The sequence below is a fragment of the Hemitrygon akajei genome, chromosome 16 (assembly GCF_048418815.1).
Source record: "Hemitrygon akajei chromosome 16, sHemAka1.3, whole genome shotgun sequence".
Lineage (NCBI taxonomy): Eukaryota > Metazoa > Chordata > Chondrichthyes > Myliobatiformes > Dasyatidae > Hemitrygon > Hemitrygon akajei.
The window spans coordinates 34,508,020-34,530,755 of record NC_133139.1 but is presented as its reverse complement, the minus strand read 5'-3'; the positions used below and the strand labels follow the sequence as shown (position 1 = coordinate 34,530,755).

Here is a 22,736-nt window from a genome sequence, read left to right as displayed (position 1 = left end):
GAAATAAAAGTGATAGAAGACTGTCCTGAAGTGCCAATTGGCCTTCTGTCTGTAGAAGTTACCTAACTCTAGGTAGTTTTACAAATTTGTTTTTATTTCTGATTTCCAGTATGTTGAGTATATTATTTCCATTGACAGTATGGAAACACAAACCATCCATCATTTTTCTAAATTAATGCATTTATGCCGCAATAACTTTATTGCAATGAAAGATATTAACAAGAACCAGCCAAGGTAGCACTGCATTAGACAAACGCTTGACGTGTCAGAGCCTCAGGTCCTCTCAATTCCATTAATTAAATATCAGATGGTAATAGCACATTCAATTGGAAGAATTCAGAGCAGACCCATGCAGAAAATGCAACTTGCATGATTACATACTACATGGCTCAAATACTAATCATTGCAGCTTACAATAATAGAAGAGACAGATTACAGCTATAGAGAAAATTTCTAGGTGCAGAGGGCTGCAGAACTATCCTGCCCTACACCGTTTCTCTTCCTTGTATGAAGATGGCGAGTCTCGCTGGAGTTTATTTCCATAGACGCAAGAACCTTGCTAATGGGAGATATCTTTGGCCACATGCATCTTCCAGAATGCCATGTGATAATAAACAAGTGCAAAAGCCCTGGGCTGATAAATCCCCTTCTAAACTAGTCATGATCTCATATAACCATCAGTTCTCCACCCCTATTGCTCAATTGACCCAAGAATATGCAATTTAGCATTGGTCAATTGACCCTGTAGCCTGTAAAAGATCAGCAACCTCTCAGATAACTCTTATGGCTATACAAAACACAATACAATTATTAATGCATTTTATTCCGTTATATTCCCTGATAAACACTCCAAGCATGGCAATTATGGCTAGCATAATGGTAGTTTACAAGGCACCAAAGGCATGAATTTCTAAGTGAGGTATTGTCAGAGTCTCTACAATGCACATGGTCAGCAGATAATTCGAAGAAGCACAATCTATTCCTCCTTACTGATTACACATGCACTTCTCTGCAACAATCAGTAGATGGCAAACAGAAGCAGTAACTTCTGACTGTTTTTCCATCTCCTTATGCAGAGGCATGATTTAGACAGCTCTGACTTTTAAAAAAGATAGATCTGTACAGAAAATAGTAAATTGCATTTGGTATACATAGAGTAAAACAGCAGCTGAACCTCATATCCCTGTGCCAGGCAGTCACAGGATAGAATGGCATCTTTCACAAACAATGCAGAATAGCTTCCAGACCAAGTTTCAGGTCAACAACTACTTCACATAGCTTCTTCCCTCCCCTCCCTAACCCCTCAGAAAAATTATCCATATGGCACACTGGTCTGCTTAATACCTTGGTAATATTATTTTTAAAAATAATTGATTAAAATATTAAGTTTATGCCCTTGCCAGTAAAATAAATCCAGCAACTTTCCACTCAAATAAAACAGGAAAGCCACTTGCAGATGTCATGAGATATCTAGTTTAAGCTGGTGATATGTAGGAAGCAATGTGCAAAATCTTTTTGGTGAAAAACAGTGCCACCTTGTATCAGTGCTAAGTCTGATGCGTGGCATGCTGCCAAGCCTGCATCAAAGGTTAATTTATTTTCCCTTACACACTGGCCTCATGTGATGCTGCAGCTCTTGGCTCCTTGGCACAGCCAATTTAGTGCAGAGTGGAATGGTTGTGTTAAGTCGTCTTCAATAGGCCAATTAAGAATTGTGTGTCGATATTACTGAGGCACAACAAAGCAGGCAGTGTCACATGGAATCCATGGATACCACAAGTGTTTCAGCTGGCTAATGATGATAATTCTTTCTTTATATGTATATTGGTTGCTCTTGTCCGGTTAGTAATCGGTATGTTGCAGCTGGCATTGTCTTTATGTGAATCTGGAAAAGAAACAGTAAAAGACAAACATATTCACATCTCCCATCTTCACAAACATAATTGCTCAGCTTCAATAAATAATCATGAGACACAGGGGCCTCCAAGTTTGATCACATCCACACTAATGCTAATCGGGGCAGTGGTTGCAAATGCAAAGAGGCCTACACCTGATGTTAAACTATTCTTCCTCATTGATCTAGTCAATATTAATCTCTCAATCCATGTCAATATTGCACTGCTATTTGTGGGAGCTTACCTCTTGCAAATTGAATGCCATGTCATCTAAATTATTTGAGTGTACAGTAGTTCATAGAATATAGAACACTACAGTTTCATCAGCCTGTACTGTTATGCCCACCCCTTAACCCACTCCAAGATCAATCCGCCCTTCCCTCCCACATAGCCCTCCATTTTTCTTTCATCCATGTGCTTATCCAAGGGTCTCTTAAATATCTCTAATGTATCTGCCTCTACCGCCACCCCTGGCAGCGCTTTCCACACACCAACCATTCATAAATAAAAACAACCTGCCTCTGACATCCCAGCTGTAATTTCCTCCAATCAAGTTCAAATTATGCCCTCTCATATTAGCCATTTTTGTCCTGGAGGAAAAGCACTAGCCATGTACTCTGCCTCTTATTATCTTAACAACCCTATCAAGTCACCTCTCATCCTTCTTCACTCCAAAGAGAAAAACCCTAGCTCACTCAACCTTTCCTCATAAGACATGCCCTCTAAAGCAGGCAGCATCCTGATACATCTCTCTGCACCCTCTGTCAAGCTTCCACATCTTTTCTATAACAAGGTGGCTAGAACTGAACACAATATTCTAGGTGTGGCCTAACCAGGATTTTTCGAGCTGCAACATTACCTCACAGCTCCTGAAGTCAACCCCATGACTAATGCAGGCCAACACACCATATGGCTTAATTACCAACCTACCAATTTGCGCGGCAACTTTGAGGGATCTATGGACATGGATCCCAAGATCCCCCTGTTCTTCCACACTGTTAAGAATCCTGTCATTAACCCTGTATTCTGCCTTCAAATTCAACCTTCCAAATTGACAGTAGAGCACTACAACATCCCACATAAAAAGCAAGGCTCTCTCAATACCCGTACCTCTGGATGGAGGGCTAGTAAGTAGAAGGCTGGTTTGTGCTACATGCTGCTGTCACAAAATGCAAATACACTGGCAACTGATGAGTTATGGGCTGGACTGCAATACCAGCTTGAATTGAAGAGACCAAAAACTTTTCTGCTAAGCACAAAAATGGTAAGTGTCAATGTAGTAAAATTAAATGCAATAGGCAGCTGACTTCTTCCAGTAAAAATAAATTAATAACCCAAAAGTACCCTAATAAGTAACTATATTTTCTAACATAATTGACTTTGGGAATTTTGCAAATAAGGCCAAACTTAATTAAAAATGAAATGTGCTAAACTGAAGAAAAACACATGGAAAGATTGTTGTAATGATTATTTCAGTACCACTATCTGGCACACAGGGGACCTCATTTGAATTAAAAAATGGTCGATGATTAAGAGTTGTAAAATAATGAATAGTATAAGCTTGGAGAAGAAATATGCTAGACAAAGAAACAAAGGTAATCTTGACAGAAGTGATATGCTTTTAAGCCTAGCATCATTGTTCATTCAATGTCAACCATGACTATATTGTAATATTTCAGTTCTCTTTAGGTCTCTGCCTTCCTGAAGCTTCTGACATGTAACAAAGGCCAACTGCCCCACTGTATTTAACCCAACTTAAATTATTCGGGATTAAAAAGCAGAGGTATTACAAACCACAGCATCAACCCTAATGTGAACTTGTCTATTAGTCAACTGGAAACATCAAGAAGTAGAGGTTAAGCTTTAAGAGAGATTATAACTTTTTAAATAAACAAACTGCTATAATTTTGAACTTACTTCACCAGTGGCATCTGACAATCTTTGTACAATCTTGTTATGTGGGATTGCGACAACACTTTGTCCATTTATTTCAATGATTCTGTGTCCAACTCGAATTCCACCTCGTTCCGCAATTCCACCTCTCATGAGGCTGTAGATCTGGTCAAGATAACATTTACAGCATTAACTCTTTAAACCTACAAGATCTCGAATGGTTACTGAATTTGCATCAGCACAGTTCCAGTGGCGCAATGGAACAATTGTAGACATAATTTCTGTTCACTTTTTTGACCCTTCCACATTTTCTTCCTCATTTTTAAAGTCCATTGAGATTTTAAGGGTTGTTTTACTTCTTTAAGAAGTTTATTTCCCCAAAGGTCTATTTTTTTTTGAATAGTTGTTTCTTCCTTAGGACACCTTTGAAAGTGAGTCAAGTTTTTGTGAAGAGTTGACTGGCGAATCAAAACCCGCAGGAATTATTAATGACATTGTCATGCCACCATTCACTGACCATTAACAATCACTACACAAAATGTGCTCAACAGACAACAGCAAGGAAGGGGACGGCAATTTTGGCCGCACATACTTGTTCACTGCTACACAGTTTAATCAAAGGGCAACATCTACTGTTACATGGTTTGCTCTCAGTGCACAGAAGTAGCTAACTAGCTTATGACAAATTCTGGATATAAAGACATAGTAGCTTACGAAACAATGTTGGAAATGTTCAGCAGGTCAGGCAGCCTTTTCAGAAAGAGAGATATTTTAACTTACGGTCAAAAATATTTTATATTTCTATTTTACACATACAGTATCTGCAAGTTTTTGATTTTCAATAGACTATAAAACAAATCACTTGAGAATAAGTTCAAGACTGAATTATATAAACTCAGATGTTTCCAGCATTAGGTTACACTTCTATTAGTAACACACACCCATCAATTCTGCAGGAGGACTCAGCAACAAAAGGCACAATTTTGGCCTGTTTTAAGTTTGAGCAGCTCTGGGAGTGTTTATACTCCAAAGAATTAAAAGAAGCCCTGTCATTAACCTCCTGTGAGATAACCATTGCCTGATAAGAGGAAAAACTGATATAATGAACACCACAGAGGCAGTCCTCCTCTGGATCTCACATTCGACTAACTTCACCTTCACATACTTTACTTGCATTATATCTTGGCTATATTACTGACACTGTGTGATTTCTGGGCAAGCTGTCCCAATATACTTAAAACTCTGGCATCAATTAAACAATGTGTAAAGTTGCTTAAGTACATCTTATCCATAAAAAAAGACAATCAAAATCAAATCCAGTTAATTACCATCCAGTCAATTCTTAATCAGCAAAGTGATTGGCTGCATTATGGACTGAGCTACCAAGAACACTCATCTGTCAATAACCTGCTCACCAATTATAGCTGGAGTTCATTAGGACCACGCTGTATCAAACCTAACCAAAATCCTGGTCCAAACTTTGAACAAAGAGCAGAATTCTAAAAATAAAGAGTAATTACATCAAGGTAACATTTGATCAATGGTGATATCAAGGAACTCTAGTAAAACTGAATTTATAAGGCATAAGGAATGAAAGACTCCAACCTCTTTACAGCAAGGACAACTGTAGCAGGTGAAATGGACCACAAGCACCCGCAGGACCCTTCCAACCCATGCACCACCATGAGTTGGAAATGTATTGCTGTTCCTTCATTGTCACTGGATAAAACTATGGAACTCCCTATTCCACTCTTCACCAAAGGCACTGTAACAGTTCAGGAAAACTGACGACTGCCACTTGCTCAAGGACATTTAGGAAAGGAAAATAAAGAAGTTTGGTCTTGCTAATAATGCCAAATCCTGAAAAGAATGTAATAAAAATAAAAATAATGTGAAGTGAGTAGTTGAAATATTTAGTGCTATTCTGACAGTGGTTCTAATCTTCTCACAAGATGATAAAGAGATTGCCAGACCTTCTATATATACATCATTAACACTAACTGAAGTGAACTCTCCTGTCTTGGCCAACATTCAACTCACTGAAACAAATGAATTGCCATCCATCTCATGACAGTTAACAAAGCCTTGGAGTAGTTAATTTTATTGAACATTTTTTCCATTTGACATTTCAAAGCAACTTAGTAGAAGTTTTCAGAAGGAAAAGTTACTGCCTGTACATTGAAAGATATTTCTTTCAAGGGATAACCTTTGCATCCCACAGCAGGTATTTACATAGGGGTTTAGATTTGATTTATACAGCACCTATCGCATTCACATTCCAAAACTTTTCAGTCAATTAAGCACTTTTCAAATCTAGTTACTAATATGATAAAAGAAATACGAAAATCACCTATGCAAATCTAGCTCACATTCACAGAAATTAGATAATTACTGAACAGTCTGTTTAATATTGCAAGTTTAACAATTATTCCAAAGGCTTATCAGGCCTAATTAACTGAAATCCTGTATCTTACCCTCAAAATTCACTTTGGGAATTCAGATTAATTCTACATTATACATCAGGTAGATAAATCAGATTAATAAATTACACTCTGCATCACAGAACAAAATATTAGGTTGAGGTCTCTTTGATTGGCATAGACATAATGGGATGAATGGCCTTCTGCACTGCAGACTTCTGTCTCCATTCAATTATATAAATAGAATTAAATTATTGGATTTTGCTTGGTGGCAATTTTTATCTACTTCATTGACTGCTGCTCATCCAACAGCAAAAATAAACAAACATTCTAAATCTTGAATTTTGATAAAAGTTACCATTTCAAAATTATGATAAAAATAAAGATAGTAAACTGTCACTGGAAAGACTTTCTAAAAAGCAGAATTTACATTATTCTGATATGGATTTAGCATGGGGAATTACTGACATTAGCTGGGGAATTACTACTTATTTTTCCTGTTGAAGTGAAAACCTTGTTTTAAATAAAAGTCAGGTAGGCTCTAGGTGATTAGAAATTCTTTCAGGAATAAGAGTTAAAATTACTTCTGGTAACTTAAAGACATCAATGTCATCCTCATACTTACAATCCCATCCTGAACACTAAATCCCAGCTGATGCTTCAGATCTGGTCGTTTGATGATTGCAGTGGTGACTGGAGGACAGCGAACAATATTGAGCTTTACTTCAAATTGATATTTCAAATCCTTCAAAACCAATACATTAGAATGTCAGACGGACTGATTTTCCATAAAAATGCTCACAGTGGGCAGAAAGGCCTCCACAAAAACTATTTTTCAACTTAGTAGGAATTGAAGTGAATCATTAACACATAACCATGGATCAAGGCTCACAAGTCAACTAAGCATAGCAGCTACTTGCAAGATAAAGTTAGGTTTATTTAGCATACGTACATCAAACATACAGTGAAACACTTCATTTCTGTCAAATCAAATCAGCGAGGACTTTGCTGGACAGCCCACTAGAATTGCAATGCTTCCTGTGCCTAAACAGCATGCCCACAACTTACTAACTCTAATCTGTAGGTCTTTGAAATGTGGGAGGAAACCAGAGCACTAGAGAAAACTTACATAGTCACGGGGAGAACACCAAGCTCCTTACAGTCTGTGGCCGGAAATGTACCTTGATCGGTAAACAATGCGCTAACTGCTATGCTACCATGCAGCTTCTCATTCAGTAGTCTTTTCTAAAAGCAAGTCTTCATGGAAACCATGTGGTAGATCTTTATTTAAATTGTTGAGGCATAATACTCTTGAATGGGAAGCTCTTGGATTTTGACTAAGCCATGATTAAGGAAAGGCTGACATGTAACTTTGAGAAACATTTGGTGACATTGTCCATGCATCTTGGCAATTGTTAGTTTGGGAGCTACAGTGAAAGAAAAATTGGACAATATCCTGCAGTGCACCATTAAGTATTTATTGTTAGTGTCTAACTGCGATGGACATGGCACCAATCCAGTGGGGTGCTTTACCGTAGATGGCGGCAAACTGTATATCTTTGGAATATCTCATCCGTTGTGAATTTTATACTACACTGATAAAAGGGTCGAAAGTCAAGGGGCAACTCATTTATCATGGAATATCCATAAATAGTATGGGCATGCTGGTTGAGTTAAGAATCTGATCAAGGATAGAGATGTTTGGTGTTTGTCTTTAAGTTAGCCAATCATCAGATATGGATATGGACAAAAAGCCTGAAGTAAGGCAGTTAAGAATCTGCCATATTAATGGTTTGAAATTAGAAAAAGGCCAGAAAATTTTTAAAAATTGCTCATTTCTTTCCCTAAAGATATTAGTGGAGCAGATTACAGCAATCTAATAATTTAATAGTTCCTTTTGTTACTGAGACTGGTATTTCTTTAAAAATATCCAAATTTCAAACAGGTTAGCCAAGATCTCAATAACTTTTGAAACAGGATAAATAGACCCCTGTGGTGTATTATTGCTACCAGTTTATGTGCCAACATTTAACTACTTGAATTTATATTCCACATTTGGGAATGGAATCTCAATTCATGTCTCCACTTCAACAGTCCAGAACTATGGATAGGATAAAAGCACTGTCTTTTTCCCAGGACTGGGGAATCAAGAACCAGAGGGCATGGTTTAAGGTGAAAGGGGTAAGATTTAATCAGAACAACTTTCTCTACACAGAGGGTGGTGTATAAAAAGAACAAGCTGCAAGATGAAGTGGTTGAGATAGGTATACCAGCAATACTCAAAAGAAATTTGGACAACCGCATACATAGGAAAAGTTTAGAGGGAAATGGGTCAAAAATTGGCAAATGGGACTAGCTTACATGGACATTTTGGTGACATAGATGTGTGGGCCAAAGGGCCTGTTTCAGTACTCCATGACCCCAATACCAGTTTAGTAATTGAACCACTAATCACCTTGCCAATAAAAAATTATTAGCTCCTTATTGGAGTTTAGCACTTGCCTACCATAAAAACAAATGTCAATACTACCGGGGCTACTTGCCATTTCTGCAGTTTAGCAAGAGGTTATTTTGTTTTACAGTTCCACTACGTAGGGACTTTACTTCCACTTCTAGTATATCTTTCTACACTCCCCACTGAGCTACTGCTAATCCCCTCATTGGATGATAATGAAAGAGCAACAGCCAGGCCACAGCAGAAAATAAAACACTGTGGTGGAACACAATTCTGCTGTTGCTGATAACTAGTTCAATAACTGAACCACCATTCCCCTTCCCAATGAAAAATGGTTAGAGTTCCAGCAAGGGGCTTTCGATACACTGTCCTAAAAATGTACCATTGTGCTCATCTGGGGAGAAAAGCAGCAATTAAAAGATGAAAATATGACTCCATATGATGTTAGACGTGCTTAAAATAAATCACCAACTGTAGTCAAGATATTGGCACATCCCACATTAGTAAGGAAGGCTCTGCCAGTCTAGGTGCCGCATTGCATTTTCTGAATATAATGCCTTGGTTGATGTCAGGTTGTTTGTTCAGATGCCATCTTTGTTATTTAAACTCTCCTGTGCTCTACCCTGTTACCATTTGTTCTCTATTCCCTGGTTTCTTTCCATCTTAAAACACATTGCACCCTTTTCATTTTTCATGGTTCTGTTGAAAGACATTAACCTTAATCATCATTCCTGTCACCATAAGCTTTCCAGACCTACTTCTTCTTCCAGAATGTTCTGTTTTATCTCAAGTTGCTTCACAGGAAGGTAAAGCACAAAATTGGTGCAAAACTATACAACAAGGGAAATTAATCAAAAGCTTGTTCAAGTAAGTTGGTGTTAAGCTTGCTCTTAATGATGAAAAGATTGTTAGAGAGAGTTTCTGAACTTGGGAATTAGTAGATGAAGTCACAGCTTCCAGAATATTCAGATACTCGAGAATCTAAAACTAAACAAATACAGCTCTGAAGTTATAGGTGGGGGGGGGGGGGGGGTTAAAGGTGCCATTGCAAGTTTATAGAGAGAATTAGATTTAAAAAGAATCTGTTTGCAAAATAATTCAGTTCTAAACAACAATCTGATAATTACAACGTCACTATTTATGATACTATTAAATTTCCCAAACTGCTCATGATAGGAGCTGATATTCATATCTCTGATTTCAGCTCTGTTCACTCTTCCAAGAAATAAAACTACCATGCTGTTATGCTGGTGTACAGGTGCACTAATTATACTCAAGTATATTCACACAGTCTTCCTAAGCAATTCACTGTCTCATTACTGTAAGAATAAACTGATGTGCTCCATTTAGCTCACATTTTGCTTTAATAAATTATTTTGCTACTAATATCACTCCTGTTCCAGCCACTACCTGTTGTCTAATCAATCTATTTAGCCTAGGAAACAAAATGCACATTACTAGCATAGATAACCTGACTGCTTCAACTTAATTTATGGAAAAAGATTTACCATGGTAACGATCCTGCACATGCAGTAACACCCAGCTATATTTATTGTCAAAATTTTCAATTTTGTTTGCTAACAAAGGGCCAAGCAAACCACGAGTAGACATTGTGATTTGAGAAATTATCAACCTGACTCAGTGCCTCATAAGTACATTTATCCTGACAAATAACAGCTATCAAAGACAAAGACAAGCCGCCATTTTGTGCAAAAAACATTGATTGAAAAAAAATCCAACTTACTGTCCCAGTCTATCCTTTATACCATAAGATATAGGAGCAGAATTAGGCCAGTTGGCCAATTGAGTCTGCTCCGCCATTTCATCGTGGCTGATCTGTTTTTTCTCTCAGCCCCAATCTCCTGTCTCTTCCTCCTCCCCCCGTTATCGCTTCATGCCCTGACCAATCAAGAATCTATCAAGCTCTGCTTTAAATATATATTAAAGCAGAATATGTATAAATATACATGAAGACTTGTCCTCCGCAGCTGCCTGTGACAACAAATTCTGAAGAATCACCAATCTATGGCTAAAGGAATTCCTCCTCATCTCCATTCTAAAAGGACGCCCCTCTATTCTGAGGCTGTGTCTTCTGGTCTTAGATTCTCCCATCATAGGAAACATCCTCTCCACATCCACTCTATCAAGGCCTTTCACCATTAGGTTTCAAATAGGTCACCCCTCATTCTTCCGAATTCCAATGAACACAGACCCAGAGCCATCAAATGCTCTTCATATGACAAGCCATTCAATCTGGAATCATTTTCATGAACTTCCTTTGAAGCTTCTCCAGTTTCAGCATATCCATTCTAAGACAAGGGGCTCAAATCTACGCACAATATTCCAAGTGAGGCCTCACCAGTGCTTTATGAAGTCTCAACATTGTACCCTTGCTTTTATATTATAGTCCTCTTGAAATGAATGCTAACGTCCTCAACATAGACTCAACCTACAAGCCTTTAGGGAATGCTGCACAAGGACTCCCAAATCCTCTTGCACCTGAGATTTTTGTAATTTCTCTCCATTTAGAAAATAGTTAACCCTTTCATTTCTTCCATTCAAGTGCATGACCATACACTTCCAAACATCTGCTACTTCTTTTCCCATTCGCCTAATCTAAGTCCTTCTGTAACCTAATTCCTCAAGACTACCTGCCCCTCCACTTATCTTTGTTTCATCAGCAAACTTTGCAACAAAGCCATCAACTCCATCATCCAAATCAATGACATATAACATAAAAAGAATTGGTCCCAACAAAGATCCCTGTGGAACAGCACTAGCCACCAGCAGCCAACCAGAAAAGGCTCCCTTTATTCCCATTCCTGCCAATCAGCCACTGCTTTATCCATGCTAGAATCTTTCCTGTAATATCATGGGCTCGCAGCTTGTTAAGCAGCCTCATGTGTGGCACCTTGTCAAAGGCCTTCTGAAAATCCAAGAACTCAACATCAACCGATTCTCCTTTGTCTATCCTGCTTGGTTTGTCAAATGGTTGTTGTGACACGTACAGTGTGGTAATGCTTTCCTCCTACTAAGGGTATTCTTATCACTAGGGTTCTAATGCACACTTAAAACTAGCCTTACTTAGAATGCTCATCTTGTTACCTAACTCTGTATATAAAGAATCTGCAGCACTGGCCATTCAATGGAGATTACAGCTGCAGGAATTTTGATTCAATGTGCATAACTTGTCAAGAGATGTACTACTTCATCTGGTATCATTCTAGACACTACTTATCTATTGCAATGGAGGATATTTGTCCCATTGGAACATGCCTGCTTGCATGAGATGAATCCTATTTTAATAATTTCCCCCTTATTTTTTCTATAATCCTGTAACTATTCCTCTTATGGTCATTCAGTTTCCCTCTAATTCTTACCTACACTAAGGGATAATTATCAGTAGCTAATCTACCTACCACCATATTCTTGGTGGGTGAGAAAAAAATAAAACAGATGGCAGAAATCTCAAGTGATGGGGAGAACAAGCCAACTCCAGACAAGGAGAATACATGGTCAAGATTAAATTGGGGTCCCTGGAGATGTGAGGCACCTTTTTCTTCATCTTACAACTTAAGTTACAAGCTGTGATGCATCTGTGCACTGAACATGAAACCTACCCAAAGTTAAATACGTAGCATAAGTAGAGCACTGAGAACTTCCTATTAGTGTGACTCCTCAAAGCAAATAAGAGATCTACCAACTAACATACCTAAGGACTTCCATGTTACATATAAGGAACCAAAAGTATGAATATCTCACAGCGCATGAAACTTAAAGGAGAAATATATGAAAACAAACTAAAGCAATGAATATGAACTCCTGATTCAGTACCTTGATTATGCTCTGGCAAGTAGCAAGAGGCAGGCCAACTAAGCTGGTACCATTCACAGATATGATCTGATCACCAATGTTCAACTCTCCTGACCGCTCAGCAGGCCCACCATGCATGAGATTGGCTATCACCACAGTAGGGAGGATCGAGCCCCAGCCAGACTCCACTATCACTAGGCCAAGGATCTCACCTTTTGCTTTTTCAATATGCACCTGTGCAAAGAACAGAATTGTATCAACTATTACATTCACTGAAAATGTAGGAAAATATGCAACATCACAGATTTATAACAGTAAAACTGGACAAAGGTAAAAGAAATAGCAGTTGATCACAAAAATTTCTACCAATTTCTTTACCCAGTCTGTTCTTTCATAATTGGAATACTCAATGCTCATGTAATTGGGTTGTAGATGACTGAGGGGATAGACAAGGTGTTGTTCCTTCAGTTTGTGTTGGGCTTCATCTTAGCGATAGAGAAGGCCAAGGACGTACATGTCAGTGTGGGAATGGGATGGAGAATTAAAATGCAATACAACTGGGCTTTCAGGATAGCCATTGCAAAACAGCGAACCAACCAGCCCTTGGTCTCACCAACATGGAGGAAGTCACATCAGGAGCACTTAATGCAGTAGCCAAGGTTGGAGGAGATGCACGTAAACCTTTTTCTCACCTGGAAGAACTAGTCAGGCTCCTGGATGAGGTGCAAGGATAAGTAATCTAACACCTACCATAAGGGCAAGGGTTAAGAAGAAGAGGGATAAGTGGACCAGGGAATCATGAGAAGAGTGGATCCTGAGAAGGCAGAAAGGGAGAGAGAAAATATGTGGCTAGTTGAAGGGATCTCATTGCAGCTGGCAGATGTGAAGGATGTTATGCTGGATGCCAAGGCCCATAGGATGAAAGATAAGGACAAGAGGAACTCTATCACTGTTCTGTCTAAAGGAAAGCAGGGTGAGAGCAGAAGTACAAGAAACAGAGGAGATGCGAGGGCACGCTCCATGCTTCCTGATAAAGTTTATAGAGACCAAAAGTACCAACTAGATGCAGTACTAACATATATTCACTAGACTGATTTCTGAGATGAAGAGATTATTTTATGAGGAAAAGATAAATAAAGTCAGCCTTTTCTCTTCAGTTTAGAAAAAAAAAGTCAACTTATTGAAACATATCAGTTCCAGAAAGGGTTTGGTAAGAAAGCATTTGAAACTAAATATGTCGAGAATACTCTGCGGTATTAAATCTTGCAATGCTGCACATTCCTGCTCCCTTTGCAAATTTACCATTTATTATTCTCAAACATGCCCTCAACATTAAAACTAGTAAACCATGCTACAAGTCATCACAACAGACACTCACCTCTTTGGAATTCTCTGATTTGGAAAAGTGTACAAGATCACCGTTGTAGAACTCTGTGTCGAGTAAATCATTGTACTCATTGGGACTCAGATCTGTGGGATTAATACCATTGGCATTCAGGAACTGCTGGTACGCCACAGTGAAAGCTTGGCCTATAGCCTGTGCAATAAGTGATGCCTACAAGCAGGGACAGTGTTGAAGAGAAAAAAAACATTGGATTGCTTTGTTAGAATTATATATACCAATGAATCACACCATTCTTTACACATCCACAGGGCACAGTGGAGGAGTGACGAACCACTTCACAACATCCCACAAGTACTGATTTTAAATTATTAAAAAATAACGAAAGTAAAATCATGCCACAACTGCAGAAAACATCACAGCTGAGATCCCAAAAGTCTAGAAGTTATCATTTGATAATTTGGGCTATAATAGGATGATACTCACATCTTCTGACTCAAAAACGTGACATATCATCTTGTATTCTCGTTTCCCTGCCATAGAGCTCCTATTTTCTTGATCTGGAGGTTTACGTGGTAGTCGTCGCCGAGCCATGAAAACTATTGTAGTTCCAATGTCTGCAATGTAGGAAATGGTCTGCAGAGGATGATCCATCAAGGCTTCCTACAGAGGGGAAGAACTGGGTCATGATAAACCTAACTCACATTATTACAAAAGTCGAATTTGAAAAATTGAGTTTCTGGTAAACCTTAACCCACTGTTTCTGAGATAGGTGACGACAAGAAACTAAGCAAATGCGCAAGGCAGACACTGACATGCTCTGTGAGCCGCGAAGTACAGATGAAACGTGGATCTCATACCCAAATGTTTGGTTGAGCACTTCACAACTATAGATTTATCTGATATTTGTGTATCGTTAACCACCTGCAAGTACCAGCATGCTCTTGGGATCATAGTACCACAGCAGTTCAGCCTGCTGTTGGATTTTGAATAAAATTTATAAGATTAGCGTTATTTGTCACATGTACATCAAAACATAATGAAATATGTCATTTGTGTCATTGTTTATGATGTGTTGGGGGAAGCCCACACATGTCACTGTGCTTCGTAGCCTGCCCACAACTTACTAACCCTAATGTCTTTTTGGAACATGGGAGGAAACGGGAACACAAGAAAGAAACCCACACTATTGTAGAGAACATACAATCCCCTTACAGACAGCAATGGGATCTGAACCCTGATCTTCTGATTGCTGGCACTGTAGAGCGTTATGCAAACTGCTACACTACCATGCTGCCTCACATTGGCCAAGTAATACAGACAATTTTGGAAAACAAAATAATTAGTGACTGCCATCACTATCCAATGTAGCACAATTCTTGTTTTTGGTTGCACTTTCCACAGAAAATAGATCAAAAGAGGCTTTACTTCTCATCAAAGATTGAAATGCATAGCCAAGGCTTACACTTCACTACAGTTTTGAGGGGCTGTAATTCAGTTGGAGATGAAGTCTTTTGGTTGAGGTAGTAAACTGAGGTTACACATGCCTTCTCAAAGCCACTACTTAGAAGACTAGTAGTCAATGTCCTGGACATTTCTCATATATGAGGACAGATTAAGTAGTCAGTATCTTTGCAGTTTGTAGAGCTTTGCTATATGCAAATTTATTTGCAAACTTTAAGATTAAGTTGGTGACAGTGATAATATTTCTAGATAATTAATGAAGAATATTAGATAACTTTAAAATGTTTTAAGATTTTTGTCTGTACATTTTATTACTAAGATGCCAGAGGTGGGGTGGGGAGTTAAAAGTAGACACTGTGTAGGAGAATTTAGGTACATTTCTTGACATTTAGATATTCCATTACCTGTGTTTCTGCATTCAATACTTTAATTCGCTGTGTTGATATAAACAGATCTACTGCAGTCATTGGTTGAGACTCTCCTTCGGGTGCCTATAAATAATCAGAAATTAGTTATACTACCTATATTTCCATCAACTCCTCCCCACACTCCCTTCTACCTTGCTCCCCCCAAAATACACATGATTTTCTCTTTTCTTCTAGAAGCTGATTACCTACATAAGGTGCCACAAGTACCAGAAGATCTCCAATACTTCATCCTCACAGCCCTTCAAGCAAAAATCCTGACAGTCATCTTCACGTCAATCCCTCCCCCATCTTTCGTCACCCAAAAAATGTTCATCAAAAAAATGAGGGAGATTACTTGCAAACCCAACTGCAACTTCACCCAACGTTCACACAGGAGCTTAGAAATATGAGGGAACATTGTCAAGACTATTCCGGGTTTGGTGAGACTTCTTTTCAAGTATTATGTGCAGCTTTGACTTTCGTACCAAATGGATGACATATTTACCCTGGAAGCAGTGATGACCCTACGAGAGGAAATGCCAAGATGTTGCTTCCTTTAACTGAGAAGCATAGAAATATGGGTAATAACAGGATAAGTCAGCAATTTAGGATTGCAATGCAAAATTTCTTCAAACTTTTAAAATTCTCTAACTCAGAGACTGTGGATGTTTAGAATAAATGCAAGTCTTAAATTAATATTTTTGGACACTAGGTGTCAAGAATTGTTGGGTTGGACTGGAAACTGAACAAAGTGCATAGTTGCAACTTCACTAAACAAGAAGGTGGTCATGGAGCCATTTGGCTCACTCCCGCTTTTATTTCACGTGTTATTACCTAGCAGGGCCCAACTGGCTCAAGACACTTCAAAAATCTCCAGGTATCAAGCTGGAAATGACTCTTCCTCCCCAGCTTATCTGTCTGTAGCACATTCAGGTCCAACAATTTCAAAAGCAAATGACTAGATTTTGAAAATATCCCAATTCAAAGAATATTGTGCATTAATTTAGACACTTCACACCTTTACTCTACCCACTGCCTCCTGAGCTTGAGACATTCGGACATTGGTCGATGGATTTTTCTCAGAGAATAACTGGGTTGATCCAAGGTAACTTGCTGCAAATATGATTCCATCGAGGAGATCCTCTGACTCACAGGGTCCCTGTACTACAAGCAGTGAAAGAAACAAAAGCACTGTTACTGAAACCAGGTGTAAAAATCGATCTTCATTCCACCACCAAGTATTATGAAGATACTGAACATAGATCTGATGGGAAGAGTTGAAGCTGTCTAGCATCAAAACGGTCTCTTCAGCCCCAAATGGTCTACAGTACAGGACTTGAGCCAGTCCCATTTGCTGCAATTTGGCTCATATCCCTCTATACACATCTTATCCATGTCCTTGCTTAAATATTTTTTATCCACTGGACCAAAGGTACAGAAGCCCCAGGTCCCACACTACCAGGTTCAGGAACAATTACTTTGGGCTCCTGAACTGGTGTGGATAACTTCAATCACCACTACTCTAAACTGATCCAAACACCTACAGACCAACTTTCAAGGACTCTTTACAGCTCATGCTTTCAGTATTATTTTATATTTGCACATTTTGTTTCGTTGTGCACATAGGTTTTTTTGTCAGTGTTTTTAAGTGTTATAAATGCCTTCAGGAAAATAAATCTCAAGATACTAAATGGAAATACAGTATATACGTACTTTGATAATAAACTTACATTTAACTCATATTTATCACCTCCTTTGACAGCTCATTCTAAATACACACCACCTTCTGTGTAAAAAGGATGCCCCTCAGATCCTTTTTAAATCTTCTCCATCCCACTTTAAATTTACAGCCTCTAGTTTTAAACTCCCCTATCCTGGAAACAGGAGGTGAACTTGTTCTGTATAAGGGCATCCTTCCTGGCTCCTATGCTCCAGTCCATCTATAACTCAGGCCCTCTGATCTTCGTAGTATCTTCATAAGTCCTACTTAGCAGATATTCTTCATGCACAATCCCAGTGAACTGCCCTACTCTGTCTCTACAGATAATGATCAGGAACAAAAAGCCTGACATCACATTTGCCCAACACAAGCACGGAGCACTTCCATTCCCATTCCACCCCAAACACGATAATTCCCAGCTTTTCAAATCCAAAGAACATAAAATTTATTTACGGCCTTTATCACCACCCAATTTGTCATTGGCAAGAGATGGCAACTTACACATGGAATTACACATCAATTCAAAATGCATATATAGAGCAAACTGAGGTCTAAACTTGCAAGTTAGCTTTTGCATTTAAGTAACAATATTAACATTAATGAGATGTGTACAGGGCCTGCTCATTTGTTGAAGCTCACTGTCTGCAATCTAGTTGTTGCATTACCAACTTCTTTAAGGTGACAACACTTCTAAAACAAAATACTCATTTGCCAAAACCTGAAATTATGAAAGATGCTGTACAAAACCTGATCTTTCTGTCTAATATTATGTCTGACTTGCAGTAATATTAGGCATATACTTGACAACATCCAATTAGGATCAACTTACCTTCCTTAAATGCAGGAAAGGAAATTTTCTTCTTTGTCTGAAATGAAATTAAGTAATAACTTTTAGTACCAAAGGTCGCTTGTCCATGTACTCAAAGTGGCTTTTGGCTTCAATTCATTAAAAATGTCAAGTCTACTGGGTAACTTCAGGAAAATTCAGCAACCTTGTGCATTACCTGGCTGTACAGATCTTTCCAAGGTGAATTAGCTGATCTCAATCAGGACACTGAATCGAGAATATGAATTTAACATTGTGCTCTAGGCTTACAGTCACTATTTCATTCCTTCCCTTTTTTTTTACATGAATTGGTAATTAATTTATTATTGTCTCGTACAGAGATAGCAAAAATCCTTTGTTTGCCATCCAGATCATTCCATATATGTAAAAATCACCAATATTTCCCCACCACTCTAAAAAAAGCTTCATAATTTAAACATGAATTCATTTTGTGAAAGAAAATCAAAGCCAGCTTCAACCTACAAATATACAGTCTGTGTGACACACCAGCAAGTCTCGAAATTTCTACACATGGTTGACCTGAACCTTGTATCGAATAATAAGACCACAAGACCATTAGGCCATGAGATATAGAATTAGTCCACTCAGCCTACAGAGTCTGCTCCACCAATCCATCATGAACGACTTACTATCCCTCATTCCCATTCCCCTGCCTTCTTCCTGTACCCGTTGATGCCCTTATAAATTAAGAAACTATCAACCTCCATCTTAAATCTATCCAGTGATGGAAGTGATTAACACCTGTTCTTCATGCAATAAGTTCAATAAGTCTCTGGGTTATGTAATGTTTCCATTCCTAATAAATGCCTGTAAGCCAGTTTCTCCTCAAGTCAGAAATGCCCAGTTTCTGGAGTAATACAGTACGCATTACCAAACATACCCTCACAACAGCTATTTCCTACAATTCACTGAATAATCACTCCAACACTACTCATAATTAAACTAATGGAATATATATTCTACCCAGACATAACTGAACTGCTGAAGAATTTTATTACTAGTTTGAAAAAAATGCATGGGAGAATTTGTATAAAGTTGGATTTCCACAAGATCATTAACTCAGGGAGCCTCTGTTTGTTCATGAGCAATAGCAAAATATGGTAGTAGAGATGGCAGGAGCCTTGCATAAAAAGCAAAGACTTTCTGGTCTAAATGATTCAATTCTGCACTGCAAATACCACTTTACATTTAATTCAAACTGAACATTTTTGTACCTGAACATTAGCACAACTTTCTGCAACTTTTGCACCCCAAGACTTTTTTTGTACATGTACAAGTGATGCTAGACATTATAGATGGATGATTTTATATTAATTCAGAAATACAACTCACTTTTAATCCCTCTTCGATATCAACGGTAATGCTCCCTGATTGTGCATCTGATACACTTGAGCTGGTGGTCAATCAATTTGGCCTTCACCCATAAAGCACAGCAAAAAATAACAGGATAGAAATATTTGAGTAACTATATTACCATGAAGTCTTTAGTTATTTATGACTTGATAATTGTTTCCATGGAAAGACTGTTCTTCAATAGGAATCATCTGCCTGACCTGTAACTCAGCTAAGAAGGCTTAAACAAGGAAATCTGCAGATGCTGAAAATTCAAGTAACACACACAAAATGCTGGTGGAACACAGCAGGCCAGGCAGCATCTATAGAAAGAAGTCGACTGTACTTCTTCTGCTAGATGCTGTCTGGCCTGCTATGTTCCACCAGCATTTTGTGTAAGAAGGCTTAGTTAGCCCAAGTTAAAAAACACTCACAAATCTTCATAAACACTACTGGATATCAGATAAATGTATAAAGCAATTTAATTACACTCAGCTACATAAATATAATGCTCTCAAAATAGATGATAGTATTTGTGGAGAGGGAAAGATACAGTTAATGTTTTAGATCAATGATCTTTTATAAAGATTATTGACTTGAAGCACAAAATTTGTTTCCTACTTCACAGATGATGTTTGAGCAGCTGAATTATTTTCAGCATTATTTCATTTCAGATTTTCTGCATCTGCAATACTTTGCTTTTGCAAGATATATGCGCTGTTCTCAGACGCAAAGGGCTACTGGCCACAAAGTTAAATAATCAGTCCTGATGCAATTTGTGTCTAGGACCATAAACTTATATTACCTCACTAGAGAGCAGGGTCCAGTTACACTAATCAGCTGTTTGCAGCAGAGGCATACCATTACTAAAATCCTTGTAAAAAGGCTCTTTTATGCTGCCCTCAAGATACAATTTAATTCCAAATGTGGGAAAATCCTCATACCTTACCAGTGCCAAATCCATATCCTCATGCACTTAATGAACCTCAAGAATGGAAAGCTTGCATTGTGCACTGAAATTCTTGTAATAGATTTACTGTATATCTGTCTCAGTACAAATATTTAACTAAGAAATATTCTGTGCAATTACTTTCTTACCTCTCGTGTTCGCTCATGGTCATTGGTTTTTATATGACAGGCCCCTTGACTTAATGGATCAACGTGCTCAGGATCATCCTCGGGCAAAAAGGATTTGCTAATACACTCGACCTCTTCTTTCAGTTCTTTAACAGCTAAAGACAATGCTTCTCCTTCTTTCTTCCAATCTTCCTTCAGCATCATTTGTCTAAGTAAAAGACGGCCAACTAAAGAAGAACTTGAAAAATCTTCAATTTCCACATCATCGCTTTCCAAGAAATCAGGAGCTTGCTGATCGAGGTGCAAACCTCCAATGATACCCTTAGTTTGGCCATAGTCACTTCCAAACAACTCTTCTGAAGTTTCTTGGGAGAGTGTGTCTTTGCTTTCAGTTTTTGCTGGTGCAAGGTCACCCCGTATATTAGATGGTGCGTGGTCATTAAAACCAGAGATTCTTCCTAGACAGCTATCTTGGGTCAGCTTGTTGCAATTTTGAACCAGATCGTCCATTTTTTTCCCATTTAAACTTTTAAGTTTTTCATTAGGTAGCATTGAATGTTCACAGGTCACATCAGTCAAAATATCTTGATGGTTAATCATACCGAACTGTTGTCTGTCACCTTCTCTAACTGATAAATCAGTCCTTCCATCTACTGATGATCTCAAAGTCAGTTCTCTTTTCTTCTCCAAAACTACTGCAGCCTGCTCATGTTGGCGCAAATGAGCAGAAAGCAATTTAATCTGGCAATGATCATCATCTTCAAGGTCTGAAGTCTGGTTCATTGTGTCAGTTCCTAAACTGATGTTTTTCACACCAAATTCAATCAAATTGCTTTCAGAATCTGCATTTAAGTCTGACAAGTGCATAGCACTAACCAAATCCTTGACTTCTTTAGTCACTACATTATTTAATTCCACATTATCCACCCTTTTCTGTTCACCATTAACATCTTTACTCACTATAACTTCACCAGCCCCTTCATCACAAAAATCTTGATCAGAATACCTTGTAAAAGCATCTCTGTTGTCATGAAGGTTTTCTAAAGAACAAGCATCACCAACTTCAGGCAAAACAGCTTCTGCACTTGTTTGATCATTTTCCAATCCTTGTTCATACAACTCAACCCCACTGGCATGCTGGATTAAACTGACAGCCTCACTGTCAGGCTCAGCGGGGTCTTCCTGTCTGTTCATATTAATTTCCCATGACCATTATTTATAGAGCAAAATATGAAACGTAAGATTAATAAGATTTAACTCATGGGGAGGGAGGAGAGAGACCTAATAAGACTACACGGAAACCCTGCTTAGCTGCATTCAGATTCAAACATGCTACTCAGTGAGACCCACTCACCGGTCCCCATTAATATTGCACCAAGATTAAAGCCAACTAACCGGTTGCCGACCACTACCTTCAGACGCAGAGCCCTTGGAGCTGCCTATGGTGAATCCCACCCCCACTGTCCGGAGCTACAGGGCCCCTAAAACAGTGAACTTTGGTCACGACTGGGTCGCAGTGAAGCCAGCGCCTTTACTCCGGTGGGCGCTGGAGACTCAGTCCGAGCAACCCGAGCTCACATTTCCGGAGCTCATCCTCGGCGCTGTATCCGCTGCAAGGTCCGAGGCCCGCAGTCGAATTTGATGGAGCCGCCGTTCCCACTTCCACATCCAGATTCCCCCGACTGCTGCCGGGCACGCCTACATCCCACCAGCAGCCACCGGCGGCATCCAGAGAAGCCCGTGTCACCAGGCCAGGTCCCAGCCGCTTCACAAACGTCGTGACACACACACGTACGTGCAGCAGGCGCGACGTCAGCACCGCCTCTGCGCGATTACGTCATTGAAGACGGTCCGGCCCCGGTCGCCGAACCATCTCAGTCACGTGGCCTCTTCATTTGGCTCTAACCATATAGGACAGGTTCAAAGGTTCATTTACTATCAAAGCAGGCATCCCTAAGCAACTCTGAAATTTGTATTGCTCCAGATAGCCACGAAACAAAGAAAGAACATGAAAGTCGTGATGCACCATCAATAACTCACTCTGAGACGTAAGAAACGAGATATCGGCTTT

General features: G+C 38.9%; 1 protein-coding gene across 1 annotated transcript; it reads right to left on the bottom strand.

Moving 5' to 3' along the window:
- Window positions 1–73: 73 nt before the first annotated feature.
- On the bottom strand, window positions 74–22,459 carry LOC140739965 (amyloid-beta A4 precursor protein-binding family A member 1). Its single transcript, XM_073068679.1, has 10 exons — window positions 20,687–22,459; window positions 18,239–18,275; window positions 16,708–16,853; window positions 15,687–15,773; window positions 14,305–14,481; window positions 13,855–14,031; window positions 12,498–12,710; window positions 6,834–6,953; window positions 3,813–3,953; window positions 74–1,885 (listed from the first exon to the last, which is right to left on the bottom strand). The coding sequence occupies exons 1-10, from the start codon at window positions 21,857–21,859 to the stop codon at window positions 1,814–1,816; spliced, it is 2,343 nt and encodes a 780-aa protein (XP_072924780.1). The 5' UTR covers window positions 21,860–22,459; the 3' UTR covers window positions 74–1,813.
- Between the last annotated feature and the right edge of the window lie 277 nt (window positions 22,460–22,736).

Coding starts and splice junctions, on each gene's coding strand:
- LOC140739965 (XM_073068679.1), bottom strand. CDS start 21,859: ATGAACAGACAGGAAGACCCCGCTGAGCCTGACAGTGAGGCTGTCAGT. Junction 16,854..18,238: donor CTTTCCTGCATTTAAGGAAG/GTAAGTTGATCC, acceptor CACTGCTTGTAG/TACAGGGACCCTGTGAGTCA. Junction 12,711..13,854: donor AATCAGAGAATTCCAAAGAG/GTGAGTGTCTGT, acceptor TTCTTTGCACAG/GTGCATATTGAAAAAGCAAA.